Here is a 20,379-nt window from a genome sequence, read left to right on the forward strand (position 1 = left end):
AGCTTCAGCATCAGTCCCTCCAATGAATATTCAGGACTAATTTCCTTTAGGATGGACTGGTTTGATCTCCTTGCAGTGCAAAGGACTCTCAAGAGTCTTTTTCAACACCACAGTTCAAAAGCAGCAATTCTTTGGCACTCAGCTTTCTTTATGGCCCAACTCTCACAGCTATACATGACTACTGGAAAAACCATAGATTTGACTAGACAGACCTTTGTTGGCAAAGTAATGTCTCTGCTTTTTAATCTGCTGTCTAGGTTGGTCACAGCTTTTCTTTCAATGAGCAAGTGTCTTTTAGTTTAATGGCTGCAGTCACCATCTGTAGTAATTTTGGAGCCCAAAATAATTAAGTCTCTCACTGTTTCCACTGTTTCCCCATCTATTTGCAATGAAGTGATGGGACTGGATGCCATGATCTAATTCACTGTTATTATTCAAAGGCCTCAGGTATACCTGTATACCTTTCTATACCTCTGTCCAGAGGTTTTTGTTGTAATTATTGGAATAGATGACCTGTCATGACCTTACTTCATCTTGGCTAGAATTAGAAGTCCCCTGACCTTCCCTTTTACTCACTGGTGTTCATTAAAGAAGAGAAGGGAATTTTATGACTTGGCATCATTTTCATCATTTTCTCTCAAAAGTCTTCCACAATTTCATTTTAATAGAGAATAAGAATTGAAATAAACTGGGGCAGTGTGCGTGTCAACTGGGCAAGAGAGAGGGAAGAAAAGCAGCATATAGAAAGGTTTCACAACACCCATTAAACCCACTGAGACAGTTAATTTTCTGTGTCAACTTCACTGAGTTAAGGGATGCCCAGATAACTGGTAAAATATTACTTCTGGGTGTGTCTGCTGCTGCTGCTGCTAAGTCGCTTCAGTCGTGTCCGACTCTGTGCAACCCCATAGACGGCAGCCCACCAGACTCCCCCGTCCCTGGGATTCTCCAGGCAAGAACACTGGAATGGGCTGCCATTTCCTTCTCCAATGCATGAAAGTGAAAAGTGAAAGTGAAGTCGCTCAGTCGTGTCTGACCCTCAGCGACCCCATGGACTGCAGCCCACCAGGCTCCTCCATCCATGGGATTTTCCAGGCAAGAGTACTGGAGTGGGATGCCATTGCCTTCTCCGACTAGGAGAGCTTTTTCCAGAAGAGACTGGCATTTGAATCAGTAAGCTGAATAAAGAACAGAACAGCCACTTCTGTGGAAAAAATAAAATGGAGTATCAGATATGCAAGAAAATTCAGTTCTACGGTTCTGAAAGCCAAAGATGGTAGAACTTCATGGAGTGTTTAACCATATTAAAGCTAAGAGAGTGGCCAAGTAAAATATGGACTGAAAACTCAGCTTTTGGGATTCTGCAATTAAGAGATTACTAGAAATCTTTGAGAGAGAAGTTTCACTAGAGTGATGGCTAAGTCAAATTAGAATAGTATCTCACTTCCTTTCTTATTCTACACCAAGTCCTGGTAGACATAATGTCAGGGACAGCACCACCATTCAAATCGAAAGGCTGTTTCAGGCTTGAATATTTCTTACCAAGTCTGTGGATGGTCTTAGCTTCTTGCTTCCTTCAGAAACTAAAGTACTATCTTCCTCTTGCCCACATCCTCACATTATTCCCACAACTGATATCAAAACTGCCTGCCCAGACAGTCATTCCCATAACCCTTAGCCCCCTTATTTCTTCCTAAACCACAGTCTCTAAACTGAGACTGTGAAATTTCCTGAGACTAGGGATATAACTAATCACATACTGATATCCACTCCCCCACGGTACTTGCCATGTGAGCCATGGGTCAGTCCTCAGGACTCAATCCCAGAATTCTAAGCAATCTTCAGATGCAGACTTTCACTGGTGAGTCTCATCAGACAGGGGTAGAACAGTGTGACCAGACTGTCCATATACTTGACCATCCTTAAGCCACTAACTAAATCTGTGTTTTTTCTTTAAATGAGTTTTAATTTATATACAATTTAAAAATGTCAGCTTAAGTGTTTGGTTAGATGGCATTTGGAGTCACTCATGTAAGCTCTACCCAAAATAAATACTGTATACTTCCTTCATCTCAGAAAGCTCCCTCATTCCCACATCTAGTCAGTTTCCTCGAATCTACCAGACTTCTGGTTTCTATCACCACAGCTGAGTTTTGGCTGGTCTTTGAATTTATATAAAAAGAGTCATCCAAGCATTCTTTTTGTGTGTCTTCTTTTGTTCCAACATACTATTTTAGGAGTGTGTCTGTGTTGTTGCTTGAATCAGCAATTTGTTCTTTTTTATTGCTGAGTAGTGATCCACTATATTAATAAAACACAATTTGTTTAGCCATCCTCCTGTTGATGAACCTTTGGGTTGTTTCTAGTTTAGGGCTATCACAAAGCTGTAATCAAATTCTTGTACAGTCTTTTTCTGTGGTCAAAGATTTTCATTTTCTTGGGTAAATATATAGCAGTAAAATCACTGGTCACAGGGTAGGTATATGTTTAACTTCATAAGCAACTGCCAAACCTTTTCTGAGGTTGCTGTACCATTCTACATTCCCATCTACAATCTATGACAGCTTCAACTGCTCCATACACTGGATACTGGAGTAGGGTTGTTGATTTAGTACTGTCAGCCTTTGCTGGTTTAACCATTTTAGTGAATGTGAAAGATACCTTACTGAAGTTTTTCATTTCCCTGATGACTAATAATATTGAGAACATTGCCATGTGCTTATTGGCTCTTTATATATATTCTTTAGTGAAGTGTATGCCTTCAGATCTTCTCAATATCCATGCTAACATAATTGCCTATGGATACAGAATGGTCATCTAATACATTCGTTTTCTATTCCTGCTACAACAAATGACCACAATTAAGAGGCTTAAAATAATAAAAGTACATTATCTTATAGTTAGTTCTATGGGCTAGAATTCCAACTTGGTCTCACTGGGCTAAAATCATGTCAGCAGGCCTGCATCCATCTAATAGGCAAAATACATTCACCCCATCCCAAGATTCCCCCAAATCAACACATTACAACATTAGCTCAAAGTCCAAAATCTCACTTAAATCTCACCCAACTCAAAGCACCAATCTTATTATCAAAAATCATAAGGGATGGGTGAGAAAGGGTATAATTTATCCTGAGGCAAAATTCCTCTCTACCCGTGGACATGCTAAACTTTAAAAAGTTCCCTGCTCTGAAACACAAAGATGGGACCTGGCATCGCAGAACACACACAAACATTTCTATTCAAAAAGAGAAAATGGAAGGCTAAAAAAGAGTTACTGGCCCCTGACGATTCTGAAATCCATCCAGGCAAACAGGAAGAGGGTTCAAGTCCTAAGCAGAATTCACTAGGTTCTCAGCTCTACCCTATGGGCCTGCAGCTCTGCCCTCTGAGCCATCCTTCCTTTTTATAAAGGGCAGCCTGTGTTTAAAGCTGAGGAGTCTTACCAGCCTGTCTCCTGCCTGCAGAATTTTGGGGCTCTGACAGCTCTCTTTCACTTCGTCTCTGGTCCTTTCAGTCCACGCTGGCAGTGTTTCTGCTGGTGTAAGGTTCTCAAGCGCCTTGTGGGACTACCATATTTGTACAGACTTACTCCACTAGTCAAGAGGTTCCTCCACAGATCTTGCCTAGATAATCCCATCTCTATTTTCAGCTTCTGCTTAGATGCTGAGGGAATCTATGAGTCACACCCTTGATCTCTCAGAGTGGTTTGTGTGAGTGAATACTCTGACCTTTTAATCTGAGGTTTGAGCAAAAGGCTATACAGTAACTGATTTTTTTCCTCTAAAGAATGCTTTCCAAACACACATCTCTAGATTTGAGCATCCTCTGCCATTTTTGTAGGCTGAGAATTTCCAAAATCAGCAACTTCTGCTTTATTTTTGTTATGTTTTTGAGGTGTAATTGATCAGACAACATTATATTAGTTTCAGGTGTACAACATAACGATTCGGTATTTATCAAGATCTCCTGGTTCACATTTAACAGGTCTCTCCTCAATTTTTACTGTACTCTCAAATTTCACTAAATGACAAAGAGAGAAATCAAGTCACACCTCAACATTCTGCTTAGAAATCTCAGTTAAATATCCAAATTCATGTTTGCAAGCCCCTCTTTCCACCTAGGGCAGGATACAGTGCGACTAAGCTTCCTGCCACACTATAACAAGGATCCCTGTCCCCCAGTTTCTATTAATAATAGAAACTTCTTCCTCATTTTCTCCTGAGCCCTCACCACCAGCACCTTTAATGTCCATGTTTACAATGATACCTGATAAACGTTTTCTCTATCCTGCTGCTCACTTCCTTCTTAGTCTAGAAGAGGCATTAATGGTCATATTTCTACCAACAGTTTGTTCAAGGCAGTGCAGAATTTTTCTATCATGCTCCCCAAACTCTGCCAGCACCTGCTCACTACCCAATTACAAAGCCATTTCCACATTCTTAGGTATTTGTTACAGCAGCCCCCCACTTTCAGGTATCAAAGGCTCTTACTAGTTTTCTTTTTTCCAGTTTTGAGACGTGAGTGACATATAACACTGTCTAACTTTAAAGTGTACAAGGTACTGATCTGATACACTAGTATACTGCAAAATCCAGTAGATTTCAATTGTTGCTGTAACAAATTATCACAAACTTAAGAGGCTTAAGACAACATTCATTTCTTTACCTTGCAGTTCTTTAAGGTGAGGTCCAACACAGGCCTCAGTAGGCTAGGATCAAGGTATGAGCAAGAAGGCATTCTTTCTGGGGGCTGTCGGGGTTCATCCATTTCCCTGCCTTTTCCAACTTCTGAGGTTACCCATATTTCCTTGGTTTGTGGTCCCCTCCTCCATCTCCAAATCCAGCAAAAACAGTGCAACTCTGTGGCCCTGCTTCCACCATCACATCCCTTTACTGAGGCTTTTCTTCAGCCTCTCTCTTCTACGTAAGGACACTTAGCCTTGTATTGGGCCCACGTGGATAACCCAGGATACACTCCCCATCTGCTGATTAGCAACTGGAATTCCCCTTTGCCATGGACCATACTGACAGGTCCTAGGAATTAGGACAGGGAGGCCTTGCGGGTGGAAGGTATATTATTCTGCCCACAACATCTACTAAGCACCTCAAACAAACAAGAAGCAAACCACAATGTAAAGCGGCCTAACAGGACTCAGGTGGAAGTACTACCTACCAGCTACACGAGGAACGAAAATCCTCAATCAACAGTTGATACTCTTATTTTTAACTTTTCCACTATTCAGGGAGACTAGCAATCTCGGTCAGAGAAGGCAATGGCACCCCACTCCAGTACTCTTGCCTGGAAAATCCCATGGACGGAGGAGCCTGGTAGGCTGCAGTACATGGGGTTGCCAAGAGTCGGACACGACTGAGCGACTTCACTTTCACTCTTCATGCATTGAAGAAGGAAATGGCAACCCACTCCAGTGTTCTTGCCTGGAGAATCCCAGGGACGGGGGAGCCTGGTGGGCTGCCGTCTATGGGGTCGCACAGGGTCGGACACAAGTGAAGCGATTTAGCAGCAGCAGCAATCTTGGTGAAGATTTTCTTTTTGTTTTTTATTTGTGCCACTTGTGGTGAGTTAACTAATCTTACTTAAGTACCCATTTTCAATCCCTTCTCTCAAGCTTGCCCCTTGGGCTATAAAAGCTAAATACTCACTTTCCTGGCCTCCTAAGGTTAGTCATAACACAGTTGTGCCAAATGAAATCTAAAAATTGCCTTGGGAAAAGCTTTTGCATACCTGATGAAAGAGGCAGATGGTGCTGGCTTTCTCTGGACCCCTTCCCGGTACCCATCCCATCTTGAATGGTGCACTGCCAGTAATTCAGGCATCTATTTTGCAATAATGTGAGGATGTCCCAAAGAATTTAAGACATGTCAGCCCTGACACTGCTGAGCCACTGAAGCAACACCAGTTTCTCTGCCTATTTTACGTGTTACTATTTACATCTGGCTCTGTTCTTTTCAGCTGAAAGCTTTACTAATTGAAACTTCAACACAACTGCTGGTTAAGCATAAGTATCCTCCTCCAAAATTTATTTTGCTATACAAATATCAGATTCAATTGAATGAGTTATAATTAATAACTATTAACTATAACTATTAAAAACTATTTTTCTACATAACATTTGTTAAATGTCTTGGGACTCTAAATTACACATTCTCATTCTAGAAAATTTGAAAATTATCAAAAGTTTAAAGAATATAAATAGCCACAATTCCAAACACCCAGAGGTAACTTACTGGTAATGAATCAGTGTATTTTCAGCCATAAATTTTTATAAATATACTTAGAATATTTTTAAGACTATAAGGAATATACAGACTTGAATCCAACTCTCATTCAGCACTGTACTGAGGACTTTTCCATATCATTAAAGATGTTTCAAAAATATATCCAAAAAATTAAAATATTTCATCAATAATGAATGCTATCTCTGATTGTTTTCTGAGGATAATTTCATAGATGTGGAATTACTGGATTAAAGGGATAAACCCTTTCAAACATTCAACAAATGCTGCCACACTGCTTTCTAGAAAAACTGAACCAATTCATTATTCTACCTCCTGTTTACGAGAAAATCAATATCCCTTACAAGTACTGACTGACTTTTTTCTTTTTTGCCAATGTGATTGGCAAAAATATTGTAATTTCCCAAAATTTACACAGAACTCATAAACTCAGTGCAAAAACAAAAAAAGATTTAAAATGGGCAGATGTGAATAGACATTTTTCCAAAGAAGATATACAGATGGCCAACAAGTACATGAAAAGATGCTCTACTTCATTAGTTATCAGGAGAATGTAAATCAAAACCACAAAAAGATTATCACCTCACACCTATTAGAATGGCTATTAACAAAAACACAGAAATAGCAAGCGTTGAGGACATGAAGAAAAGCGAACCCTCTGCACTGCTGGTGGGAATGTAAACTGGTACAGCCATTAGGGAAAACAGTATGGAGATTCCTCAAAAAGCTGAAAATAGAACTACCATATAGCAATTCTATTTCTGGGTATTCATCTGAAGAAAACAATAACACTAATTCAAAAATATATATGCATTCCCATGTTCACTGCAGCATTACTTACAATTGCCAAGATATGGAAACAAGCTAAGTATCCACCAATAGATGAATGGATAAAGAAACTGAGGTACATATATGCACTGGAATATTATTCAGTCATTAAAAAGAATGAAATCCTGCCATTTGTGACAATATTTATGGACCCTGAGAGAGCCTTACATTAAGTGAAATAAGTCAGACAGAGACAAATACCATATAATAGTTCTTATATGTGGAATTTAAATAAGTAAATAAATATACATATATAAAACCAAGCTCATAGATACAGAGAACAGGTTAGTGGATGCCAGAGGCAGGGACTAGGGGTGAAATAGGTGAGCTGCTCGGGTTTTTGGGGTGTTTTTTTTTTTTTTTAGTTTAAATAATTTGAATTTAAAAGCATAAAAAATATTGTAACTCATTCTTGAATTTTTAATTTATATTTTTTGGTTACTAGTGAGAATGACTAAAGATATTTAGATTCTTTATATTAGTTATTTTATTAATTATCACATGGAGATAACTTTTGAAATAGAAGAGTTCTTTATATATTATAGATATTAGTCTTTTGATGTACTTATATTTTATTTCATAAAGCAACTATAATATAAAATTTTAAATTTTTAAATAATATTTTATTTCAGTGCATCATTTACTTTTTGGTTTTGTTTGATGACATACTATGATTCTAAATGTAATCAATCTATTAGCATTAGCCTTCATAACTTCCTTTTTTGCTTTATCAGACAGGGATGGTTTTCATAGGATGACAACCACATTTTAGAAAAGAATGCTCTTTGACATTATATTCTTTTTTAAATTCTTATTGGCTTTCTTACAGTCAAAATGTAAAATTAATAGAAAGAGGACAACAAATACTCCACTAAATATTTAAGTATCCCATCCCAGGTTTTAACTATTCACATACCTGCTTGTAACAATTATCACATCCTCAGAGATGGTAGCCATTTCTTTGATGGTAAGGTAGCACATTCTTCTCAATGTTTGCTAAAAAATTATTTATAAAAGGCAACAGGTTATTCATAAGGAAATGGTTTTTTAAACTGTTTGAAATGAGGACCCCAAATAGATATATTTACAAAACTATTCTTAATAAGATTATCATCTACCCTAAAAGTCCTTTTAAAAATGTCTGGATGAGGGGACTTCTGTGGCATTCCAGTGGTTAAAACACCACATTCCCAATGCTGGGGGCCTGGGTTTAATCCCTAGTCAGGTAACTAAGATCCTGAATGCTACAGGGTGTAGCCACAAAAGAGAGAGACAGTGAAATGCCCAGATGAGAAAATGTTCAGAATTCTACTATTTCCTAAACACAAGTAACTGATGCACTAAGAGTGGAAAACATCTAGATGAAAATACAAACATTCAATTCATTATATGGGTCTTTATACAGAAACACCCACACCGTGACTCTGACAGTGAGTCCAAAGAGAGGTTTTTCAGAGAGCTAAAGGCGTGCCCTAAAAAATATTTTTTCATTCTTTAAAAATATATACACAGACATGTGGACTCTGTGTTTTCCTCAGTTTAGCATATTTTTCCTTAAGGCATTTGTAGTTGTATAACTAACTTCTATTTTCAATTATCAAGATTTCTACATGGATACCTGGATCCAAAATCAGTGTTAAACTGACAATAATGAAGTTTTGCCCACCCTGTCTCCTCACCTGGATCTCCAATTTTATTTATAAACATTCATACTCAATGCTAGAAGGAGTGGTTCCTCTCGCCTGTCTTGCCTCCTTATTTATCAAGTAACTTCAAATTTCTTATGATTAGTGAAACTCAAATACCTCGGACCCAGCTTGAGTCCGAGTGGTACAAAGGATCTGCTGGAGACTACTGAGCCCGTGAAGGAACAGACAGAACAGAGTGAGGATCTTCACGGTGATTAAACACAGAAAAAAATCACCCCAGAAAGAGAAAGGCAGCATGCGGCAGATGAATGAGGCATACCACATCCATCTGAAGCTACTATGAGAAGAAAGCAAAAAATGAGAATCAAAATTTCAGAGCAAAAGAAAATTTACACTCCATTGTAATAAAAATCTACCATGAAGCAGAATAAAACTAGAGATATTAAAAAAGTAGCTAAAGCACAAAAAATTGAGGCTCACCACTGTTAGTCATTGGGGAAATACAAATTATAGCCACATTTCAGATATCACCTCACACCTACCAAAATGGCTGAAACTTAAAAAGAGTGATAATACAGTGTTGACAAAGATGTGTTTTTAACAAGTAAAATATATGACCTAAACAAATACAAAAATGCTGAATAAAATGGAAACAAAAAGATTTTAATATGAAGCCAAAAGCAAAGTGAAGGGACATTCACAGGTGCCAAAGATGGAAAAATAAGTAACTCACAGCCACAGAAGTACAAGCTCAGGGTCTTGCATAGGATAAAGTATCTACAGTCTACAATGGTTGGGATTCTAAAAGGTATATTTTTCAGGCACAGGGAAACTATTCTAGGTAATAACTCAGAAATACAGCAAGGAGTGAAGAGTTAAAAAAAAAGTGGTAAACAGTAACAAGACAGTGTGATATTGGCAAAAGAATGGACAAATACATCAATGCAACAGAAGAGACAACCAAGAAATATACTCACATAAATACAGCCAACTCATATTTGACAAAGAAGCAAAGGCAACACAATGGAGTGAAAACAGTCTCTTCAACAAATGGTGCCAGAACTGGATACCACAAGCCAAGAAGTTGAATCTAGATGCAAGCCTTACACTCTCTTCACAAAATTACCTCAAAATCAATCACAAACCTAAATGTAAAATGCAGAACAATCAAGTTCCTAGTAGAACACACAGAAGGAAACCTAGATGATGTTTATTTAGTATGGTGATGGTTTGTGAGATACAACCCCAAAGGCAAGATCCATGAAAGAAATAATCGATAGGTCAGCCTTTAATACAATTCAACACTTCTGCTCTGCAAAAGACAGTGTCAAGAGGATGAGAAGATAACACAGACTGGGAAAAATATTTACAGAACACATAACTGAGAAAAGACCCAAAATACACCCAAAAAATCCTCTTTAGAATCAAAATAAGAAAACATCATATTAAAATGGGCCGAAGATTTTAGCAGATAACTACACTTAAGAAGATAAAACAGATGGCAAATAAGTATATGAAAGGATGCTGACTGCTGTATTCATCAGGGAAAGTTAAATTATTAGTAAGACAAGGTATGACTACACCACTGACAGAATGGTCAAAATCAGGAGCATCAACACCACCAAGTGCTGAGGAGGACGGGGAGTCACAGGATCCCTCATTCACTGCTGGTGAATCAACACTGCACAGCCTCTTTGGAAGACAGTTTGACAGTTTCTTACAAAAACAAACATACACGTAACATGTGATCCAGCAACTGCTCACTTTGACATTTATTCACAGGAGTCGAAAACTTATGTCCACACAGAAACCTGACGTTATACCAGCTTTATTCATAATTGCCAAAATTGGAAGTAATCAAGATGTGCTTTAGTAGGTGAATGGATAAACTATGGGACATCCAAACAACAGAAAGTGATTCAGGGCTAAAAGGAAATGAGTAGCAAGCCATGAAAAATAAAAAGGAAACTTAAATACATATTATGAAGTAAAAGAAACAATATGAAAATGCTATATGCTGTTATGATTCCAATTATATGATAAATAGCTAAGAAAAGAGAAGTGAAAGGCAAAGGAGAAAGGGAAAGATATACACAACTGAATGTAGAGTTTCAGAGAATAACAAGGAGAGACAAGGACACCTTCTTAAGTGAACAGTACAAAGAAATAGAAGAAAAACAACAGAATGGGGAAGACTAGAGATCACTTCAAGAAAATTGGAGATACCAAGGGAACATTTCATGCAAAGATGGGCTCAATAAAAGACATAAATGGCAAGGACCTAACAAAAGCAAAAGAGATTAAGAAGAGGTGGCAAGAACACACAGAAGAACTATACAAAAAAGGACTTAATGACCTGGATAACCACGATGGTGTGGTCACTCACCTAGAGCCAGACAGTCTGGATTGTAAAGTCAAGTGGGCCTTAGAAGTGCTACTATGAACTAAGCTAGTAGAGGTGACAGAATTCCAGCTTCAGTTCAGTTCAGTCGCTCAGTCGTGTCCGACTCTTTGTGACCCCATGAACTGCAGCACACCAGGCCTCCCTGTCCATCACCAACTCCTGGAGTTCACCCAGACTCACGTCCATCGAGTCAGTGATGCCATCCAGCCATCTCATCCTCTGTCGTCCCCTTCTCCTCCTGCCCCCAATCCCTCCCAGCATCAGTCTTTTCCAATGAGTCAACTCTTCACATGAGGTGGCCAAAGTACTGGAGTTTCAGCTTTAGCATCATTCCTTCCAAAGAAATCCCAGGGCTGATCTCCTTCAGAATGGACTGGTTGGATCTCCTTGCAGTCCAAGGGACTCTCAAGAGTCTTCTCCAACACCACAGTTCAAAAGCATCAATTCTTCGGCGCTCAGCCTTCTTCACAGTCCAACTCTCACATCCATACATGACCACTGGAAAAACCATAGCTTTTACCAAGCAGTTGTGTGGCGCAGGAGCGGCAGCCTACCAAGAGGAGACACTCCACGTCCAAGGTCAGAAGCGGTGGCCGTGAGGAGATACCCCAGGACCAAAGCCAGGAGCAGCAGCTGCACTTCACTGGACCAGCAGTGTGGAGATACTCCACATCCAAGGTCAGAAAAATCCCAGTAAGATGGTAGGCGCTGGAGCGGCTGTGAGATAACCCCACATCCAAGGGCAAAGAAGGCCCAGCAAGATGGTAGAAGGGGTGAATCTGCATTTAGAATCAAACCTCATTTCCTCCAGAGATGCTCAGAAGTCTCAAACAAACCTTGTGCACACCAGGGCCCAGGAACACAACAGAGACTGAGACAGAACTGTGTTTGAGTGTCTCCTGTGGAGGTACGGGTCATCGGTGGTCTGCCGCAGGGAGAGGGGCTCTGGGTGCAGCAGACTTGGGTATAGCATAAGCCCTCCTGGAGGAGGTCGCCATTAACCCCACCACAGAGCTGCCAGAACTTACACAGGACTGGGAAATAGACTCTTAGAGGGCACAACAGAACCTTATGCACCAGGACCCAGGAGAAAAGAGCAATGACCCCACAGGAGACTGTCCAGACTTGCCTGTGGGTGTCTGGGAGTCTCTGGTGGAGGCGTGGGTTGATGGTGGCCTGCTGCAGGGTTGGGGGCACTAAGTGTAGCACTACATGCCTGGGATCTTTCAAGGGAGGTCACCATTATCTTCATTACCACCACCATAGTTTGGCCCCAGGTAAACAGCAGGGAGGGAACACAGCTCCACCCATCAACAGAAAATTGGATTAAAGATTTACTGAGCGGCCCCCTCAGTCAGTCTCTCCCATCAGGAAGCTTTCATAAGCCTCTTATCCTTCTCCATCAGAGGGCAGACTGAAAACCACAATCACAGAAAACTAATCTAATCACATGGACCACAGCCTTGTTTAACTCAATGAAACTATGAGCCATGCCACGTAGGGTCACCCAAGATGGACGGGTCATGGTGGAGAGCTCTGACAAAATGTGGTCCACTGGAGAAGGGAATGACAAACTACTTCAGTATTCTTGCCTTGAGAACCCCATGAAAAGGCAAAAAGATAGGACACTAAAAGAGGAACTCCCCAGGTCTGGAGAAATAAGTCCAGAAAAAATGAAGAGATGGAGCCAAAGCAAAAACACCACCCAGCTGTGGATATGACTGGTGATGGAAGCAAGGTCCAATGCTGAAAAGAGCAATATTGCATAGGAACCTGGAATGTCAGGTCCATGAATCAAGGCAAATTGGAAGTGGTCAAACAGGAGATGGCAAGAGTGAACGTTGACATTTTAGGACTCAGCGAACTAAAATGAACTGGAATGCGTGAATTTAACTCAGATCTACTACTGTGGGCAAGAATCCCTTAGAAGAAATGGAGTAGCCATCATAGTCAACAAGAGAGTCCGAAATGTAGTATTTGGATGTAATCTCAAAAACGACAGAATGATCTCTCTTTGTTTCCAAGGCAAACCATTCAATATCACGGTATTTCAAGTCCATGTCCCAACCAGTAATGCTGAAGAAGCTGAAGCTGAACAGTTCTAAGAAGACCTACAATACCTTCTAGAACTAACATCCAAAAAAGATGTCCTTTTCATTATAGGGGACTGGAATGCAAAAGTGGGAGTCAAGAAACACCTGGAGTAACATGCGAATTTGGCCTTGGCGTATAGAATGAAGCAGGGCAAAGGTTAATAGTCTTCCCAAGAGAACGCATTGGTCATAGCAAACACTCTCTTCCAAGAACACGAGAGAACACTCTACACCTGGACATCACCAGATGGTCAATACTGAAATCAGATTGATTATATTTTTTGCAGCCAAAGATGGAGAAGCTCTACAAAGTCAGCAAAAACAAGACTGGGAGCCGACTGTGCCTCAGATCATGAACTCCTAATTGCTAAATTCAGACTTAAATGGAAGAAAGCAGGAAAAACTACTAGACCATTCAGGTGTGACCTAAATCAAATCCCTAACGATTATACAGTGGAAGTGAGAAATAGATTTAAGAGACTAAATCTGAAAGACAGAGTGCCTGATGAACTATGGATCGAAGTTTGTGACATTGTACAGGAGACATGGAGCAAGACCATCCCCAAGAAAAAAAAAAGCAAAAAAGCAAAATGGCTGTCTGAGGAGGCCTTACAAATAGCTGTGAAAAGAAGAGAAGCAAAAAGCAAAGGAGAAAAGGAAAGATATACCCATTTGAATGCAGAGTTCCAAGAATAGCAAGGAGAGACAAGAAAGCCTTCCTCAGTGATCAATGCAAAGAAATAGAGGAGAACAGCAGAATGGGAAAGACTAAAGACCTCTTCAAAAAAATCAGAGATACCAAGGGAACATTTCATGCAAAGATGGGCTCAATAAGGGGCAGAAATGGTATGGACCTAACAGAAACAAGATATTAAGAAGAGGTGGCAAGAATACATAGGAGAACTGTACAAAAAGATCTTCATGATCCAGATAATCACGATGGTATAATCACTCACCTAGAGCCAGTCATCCTGGAATGCTAAGTCAAGTGAGCCTTAGAAAGCATCACTACGAACAAAGCTGGTGGAGGTGATGGAATTCCAGCTGAGCTATTTCAAATCCTAAAAGATGCTGCTGTGAAAGTGCTGCACTCAATATGCCAGCAAATTTGGAAACCTCAGCAGTGGCCACAGGAATGGAAAAGGTCAGTTTGTATTCCAAGCCCAAAGAAAGGCAATGCCACAGAATGCTCAAACTACTGCACAATTGCACTCACCTCACAAGCTAGTAAAATAATGCTCTAAATTCTCCAAGCCAGGCTTCAACAATACGTGAACTGTGAACTTCCAGATGTTCAAGCTGGTTTTAGAAAAGGCAAAGGAACCAGAGATCAAATTGCCAACATCTGCTGGATTATCAAAAGAGCAAGAGAGTTCCAGAAAAACATCTATTTCTCCTTTACTGACTATGCCAAAGCCTTTTACTCTGTGGATCGTAATCAACTGTGGAAAATTCTGAAAGAGATGGGAATACCAGAGCACCTGACCTGCCTCCTGAGAAATCTGTATGCAGGTTTGGAAGCAACAGCTAGAAATGGACATGGAACAACAGACTGGTTCCAAATAGGAAAAGGAGTACATCAAGGCTGTATATTGTCCCCCACTTATTTAACTTATATTCAGAGTACATCATGAGAAACGCTTGGTTGGATGAAGCACAAGCTGGAATCAAGATTTCCGGGAGAAATATCAATAACCTCAGATATGCAGATGATACCACCCTTATGGCAGAAAGCAAAGAAGAACTAAAGAGACTCTTGATGAAGGTGAAAGAAGAGAGTGAAAAAGTTGGCTTAAAGTTCAACATTCTGAAAACAAAAGATCATGGCATCCGGTCCCATCACTTCACAGCAAATAGGAGAAACAGTGGAAACAGTGGCAGACTTTATTTTGGGGGGTTCCAAAATCACTGCAGATGGTGACTGCAGCCATGAAATTAAAAGATGCTTACTTCTTGGAAGAAAAGTTATGACCAACCTAGATAGCATATTAAAAAGCAGAGACATTACTCTGCCAACAAAGGTCCATCTAGTCAAGGCTATGGTTTCTCCAGTAGTCATGTATGGATGTGAGAGTTGGACTCTAAAGAAAGCTGAGTGCCAAAGAATTGATGTTTTTGAACTGTGGTGTTGGAGAAGACTCTTCAGAGTCCCTTGGACTGCAAGGAGATCCAACCAGTCAATCCTAAAGGAAATCAGTCCTCAATATTCATTGGAAGGACTGATGTTGAAGCTGAAACTCCAATACTTTGGCCACCTGATGCGAAGAGCTGACTCGTTTGAAAAGACCCTGCTAGCATGTGAAATAAGTGCAATTGTGTGGTAGTTTGAACATTCTCTGGCATTGCCCTTCTTTGGGATTGAAATGTAAACTGATCTTTTCAGTCCTGTGGCCACTGCTGAGTTTTCCCTATTTGTTGGCATATTGAGTGTAGCACTTTAACAGCAACATCTTTTAGGATTTGAAACAGCTAAGCTGGAATTCCATCATCTCCACTAGCTTTGTTCATAGTGATGCTTCCTAAGGCCCAGTTGACTTCACACTCTAAGATGTCTGGCTTTAGGTGAGTGATCACACCATCATGGTTATCTGGGTTATTAAGATCTATTTTGTATAGTTCTTCTGTGTATTCTGCTGAGTACATCATGTGAAATGTTGGGCTGGATGAATTGTAAGCTGGAATCAAGACTGCTAGGAGAAATATCAACAACTTCAGATATACAGACGATACCATTTTCATAGTGGAAAGTAAAGAGGAACTAAAGAGCCTCTTGATAAGGGTGAAAGAGGAAAGTGAAAAAGCTGGCTTAAAAACTCAACATATGAAAACTTAAGAATATGGCATCTGGTTCTATCACTTCATGGCAAATAGATGGGGAAACCGTGGCAGATTTTATTTTCTTGGTCTCCAGAATCACTGTGGACAGTTACTGTAGCCACAAAATTAAAAAATACTTGTTCCTTGAAAGAAAAGCTATGACAAACTTAGTGTGTTAAAAAAGCAGAGACCTCGCTCTGCCGAAAAGTTTCATATATTCAAAGCTATGGTTTTTCCAGTCGTCATGTATGGATGTGAGAGTAGGACCATAAAGAAGGCTGAGCACCAAAACACTGATGCTTCCAAACTATGGTGCCAGAGAAGACTCTTCAGAGTCTCTTTGATAGCATGGAGATCAAATCAGTCAATCCTAAAGGAAATCAACCCTAAAATTTCATTGGAAGGACTGATGCTGAAGCTGAAGCTCCAATACTTAGGTCACATGATGTAAAGAGCCAACTCACTGGAAAAGACCCTGATGCTATGTAAGATTCAGGACAGGAGCAGAGGGGATGACAGAGGATGATATGGTTGGATGGCATCACTAACTCAATGGACATGGCTTTGAACAAACTCTGGGAGAGAGTGAAGCACAGGAAGCCTGGCATGCTGAAGTCCATGGGGTTGCAGAGTTGGAGATGACTGAGCTGCTGAACAACTAACAACCCCTAATCTGAGACCTGTAATCTGCCCCAAGGAAATGAACTAGTACAAGCATTGGTTTTTCTTCATATCATAATCCTGGAATTTTTGTTAATCTAATATCTGGAAAACTACTGTGAGGGATATATATACACACACACACACACACACACACACACACACACACATATATATATACACATACATACACACACACACATATATATATACTTTTTTCTAGGCATTTTTGGTAGCAGGGAAAATCTAGCCCCTTCATCATGGCTAGAAACAGAACAGACATGTACTTTTTTTTTTTTAAAGTCATGTGCCTGACAGGATCTTAGTTCCCCAACCAGGGATTAAACTTGCATCCTCAGGCATGAAAACGCAGAGTACTAACCACTGGACCACCAAAGGATTCCCAGAAAAGTGTTATTAATATCAAAAACATATGGTGAATCATCGAGTTACTGTTTTGAAAAACTATGTATGTATTTGGCTGCGCTGGGTCTTTGCTGCTGCACATAGGCTTTCTCCAGGCACGGGCAGCAGGGACTACTCTTCGGGTGCAGTGCACCACCTTCTCATTTTGGTGGTTCCTCTTCTTATGGAGCAGGGGCTCTAAGGCATGCAGGCTTAAGTAGTTGTGCCAAGTGGGCTTAGTTGCCTCACAGCATGTAGGAACTTCCTGGACCAGGGATCAAACCCATGTCCCCTGCACTGGTAGGTAGATTCTTAACCATTGGACCACCAGGGAAGACCTATCCAGTTACTCTTTTATTATTTATTTCCATCATTAATCCAAGGTAATGAGAACACAAGATACATAATTTCATTCATTTGGAATTTGTTTTGTCTTATTTTATGGCTCAGTGTACAGTCAATTTCTGTAAATGTTCTTTGTGTTATTCATTTACATTTAATGCAATAATGATATATTTGGGTCTACATCTACCATCTTATTATATACTTTCTGTTTGTTCTGCTTTACCTATTACAATATCAAAGTGAAAAAAGAAGTATCAACAGATTCTACAAACCCTTAAAAGAATAAGAAAATATTAAGAACATTTTTAGCCAGTGAAGTTCAACAATGTTAACAAAATGGAGAAATTCCTTGAAAGACACAAACTACCAGAGATCACTCAAGAAGACAAATAATCTGAAAAATACCATCTGTTTCCTTTTAAAATTATTATCAAAAACCTTACCACAGTGCAGATGCTTTCAATAGTGAATTCCAACAAACATTTCAGGAAAAATTAATAATGATTCTACAGAACTTCCCTGGTGGTCCAGCCAGTGTTAAGGAGTCCGCCTGCCAATGCAGAGGATGCGGGTTCAGTCTCTGGTCTGGGAGGATTCCACATGCCTTGGGACAACTAAGTCTGTGAGCCACAACTACTGAACCTGAGTGCTGCGACTACTGAAGCGTCTTCACCTAGAGCCTGCGCTCTGCAATAAGAGAAGCCACTGCGATGAGGAGCCTGTGCACTGCAACGAGGAGTAATCCCCGCTTACCACAACTAGAGAAAGCCTGAGCACAGAATGAAGACCCAGCGCAACCAAAAATAAATAAATATATATATATAAAAGAATAATAATGATTCTACAAAACTCTGCAAGACAGGAGAAGAGGAAGTAATACTTATCCATTCATTTTATGAAGCCAGCATTACCCAAATACAAAATCCAAACAAAAACATAAGAAAAAATTACAAATAAATATTATTGCACGACCACATACTCAAAATTAATTCCAAATTTTGAGTTTTAACAGAAATCAAAGATTTTATATTTTCCAGGAAAACAAATAAATGCATCTTACTATATTAATAAACTAAAAAAGAAAGACCATAATAATTCAATAGATACAGAAAAAACATTTGACAAAATTCAACACCCATCTACAAAAAAAAACAAAAAAAACCCTCCTAGCAAACTAAGAAGAGAAAACGACTTCTTCAACCTGATGAAGGTCACCCATGAAAAACTTAGGGGCCTCCCAGGTGGTGCAGTGGTAAAGAATCTGCCTGCCAAAGCAGGAGATGCAGGAGACGTGGGTTTGATCCCCTGGTTTGGGAAGGTCTCTTGGAGTAGGAAATGAAAACCTGCTCCAGTATTCTTGCCTGGAAAACTCCATGGACAGAGGAGCCTGGTGGGTTACAGTCCATGGGGTCGCAAAGAATCAGACAAGACTGAGCAACTAAGCACACACACACAGGAAAAACTTAAGAGCTAGCATCGCATTTAGTGCTGAAAGATTAAATACCTTCCCTCTAAGATCAGGAACCAAGCAAGGATATCCTCTACCACCACTTCCATTTCACACTGTATCATAGTGCAAGAAGATATTAAGGTAAGAAAAACAAATAAAAATCATTCAGACTGAAAAGAGTAAATCCTAAGGAATCTCCCAAAATACTGCTAGAAGGAATAAATTTAACAAAATCACAGGAAACAGATCAATATACAAAAATCTATTTAATTTCTATGGAGTACCTAAAACAATACAAATGCAATAGTATAAAAACATTAACTACTTCAGGGATAAATTTCACAAAATATGTTTAAGACTTCTGTGCTGAAAGCTATAATCCTGCTGACAGAAATTAGAGGCTTGTATAAAGGGAAATATATACCATGGCTATGGAATAGAAAACTCAATAATATAATGTGAATTCTCCTCAAACTGATCTTTTTGTAAAATTCTATTAAAATAGTTTAGCAAAGTGATCTTTAGAGTCAATGCAATCACCATCAACATTCTAACAGGCCTTTTTTTTTTTTAATAGAAGTAGATAAGCTGATTCTGGTGACTCAGATGGTAAGGAGTCTGCCTGCAATGCAAGAGACCCAGATTTGACCCCTGAGTCAGGAAGAACCCTTGGAGAAGGAAATGGCTACCCACTCCAGTATTCTTGCCTGGAAAAATCCCATGGACAGAGGAGGCTGGCAGGCTACCATCCATGGGGTCACAAAGAGTTGGACATGACTGAGCGGCTTTCACATACATATACAAAGCTGATTTAAAATGAATATAGAATGCAAAGAACTTACAAGAGCCAAAACAATTCTTTAAAAGAAAGTGACTGATGGCCAAGAGGCACATGAAAAGTTGCTCAACAGCATTAATTACTAGAGAAATGCAAATCAAAACTACAATGAGGTATCACCTCACATCAATCAGGATGGCCATCATAAAAAAACCTACAAACAATAAATGCTGGAGAAAGCGAAAGTGAAGTCGTGGGACCCCATGGACTGTAGCCTACCAGGCTCCTCTGTCCATGGGATTCTCCAGGCAAGAATACTGAAGTGGATTGCCATTTCCTTCTCCAGGGGATCCTCCTGCATTGCAGGCAGACACTTTACCCTCTGAGCCACCAGGGAAGCCCCAAAATACTGAAGAGAATGTGGATCAAAGGGAACCTTTTTGCACTGTTGGTGGGAATGTAAATTTATATAGCCACTACGGACAACAGTATACAGATTCCTTTAAAAACTAAAAATCAGATCAGATCAGATCAGATCAGTCGCTCAGTCGGCTACCATATGACCCAGCAGTCCCACTACTGGACATATACCCTAAGAAAACCATAACTGAAAAAGACACATATCCCAATGTTCACAGCAGCACTATTACAACAGCTAGGATATGGAAGCAACCTAGATGTCCATCAACAGAT

General features: G+C 39.8%; 1 protein-coding gene across 4 annotated transcripts in view; it reads right to left on the bottom strand.

The window, feature by feature from the left end:
- COPG2 (COPI coat complex subunit gamma 2) overlaps positions 1 to 20,379 on the bottom strand; it is a 159,979-nt gene that overhangs the window by 129,305 nt on the left and 10,295 nt on the right. The window contains exon 5 of one of the 4 annotated variants that reach the window (XM_025291538.2): positions 8,002 to 8,081. In XM_025291538.2, coding sequence (XP_025147323.1) covers positions 8,002 to 8,081 — 80 coding nt within the window. Of the gene's footprint in view, positions 1 to 4,668; positions 4,887 to 5,175; positions 5,376 to 5,745; positions 5,896 to 8,001; positions 8,082 to 20,379 lie in introns of those variants that run through there. The other 3 variants (XM_044946874.1, XM_044946876.1, XM_044946875.1) reach the window with 3 other exon arrangements.

This window comes from Bubalus bubalis, chromosome 8, assembly GCF_019923935.1.
Source record: "Bubalus bubalis isolate 160015118507 breed Murrah chromosome 8, NDDB_SH_1, whole genome shotgun sequence".
In the NCBI taxonomy this organism is placed as follows: Eukaryota; Metazoa; Chordata; class Mammalia; order Artiodactyla; family Bovidae; genus Bubalus; species Bubalus bubalis.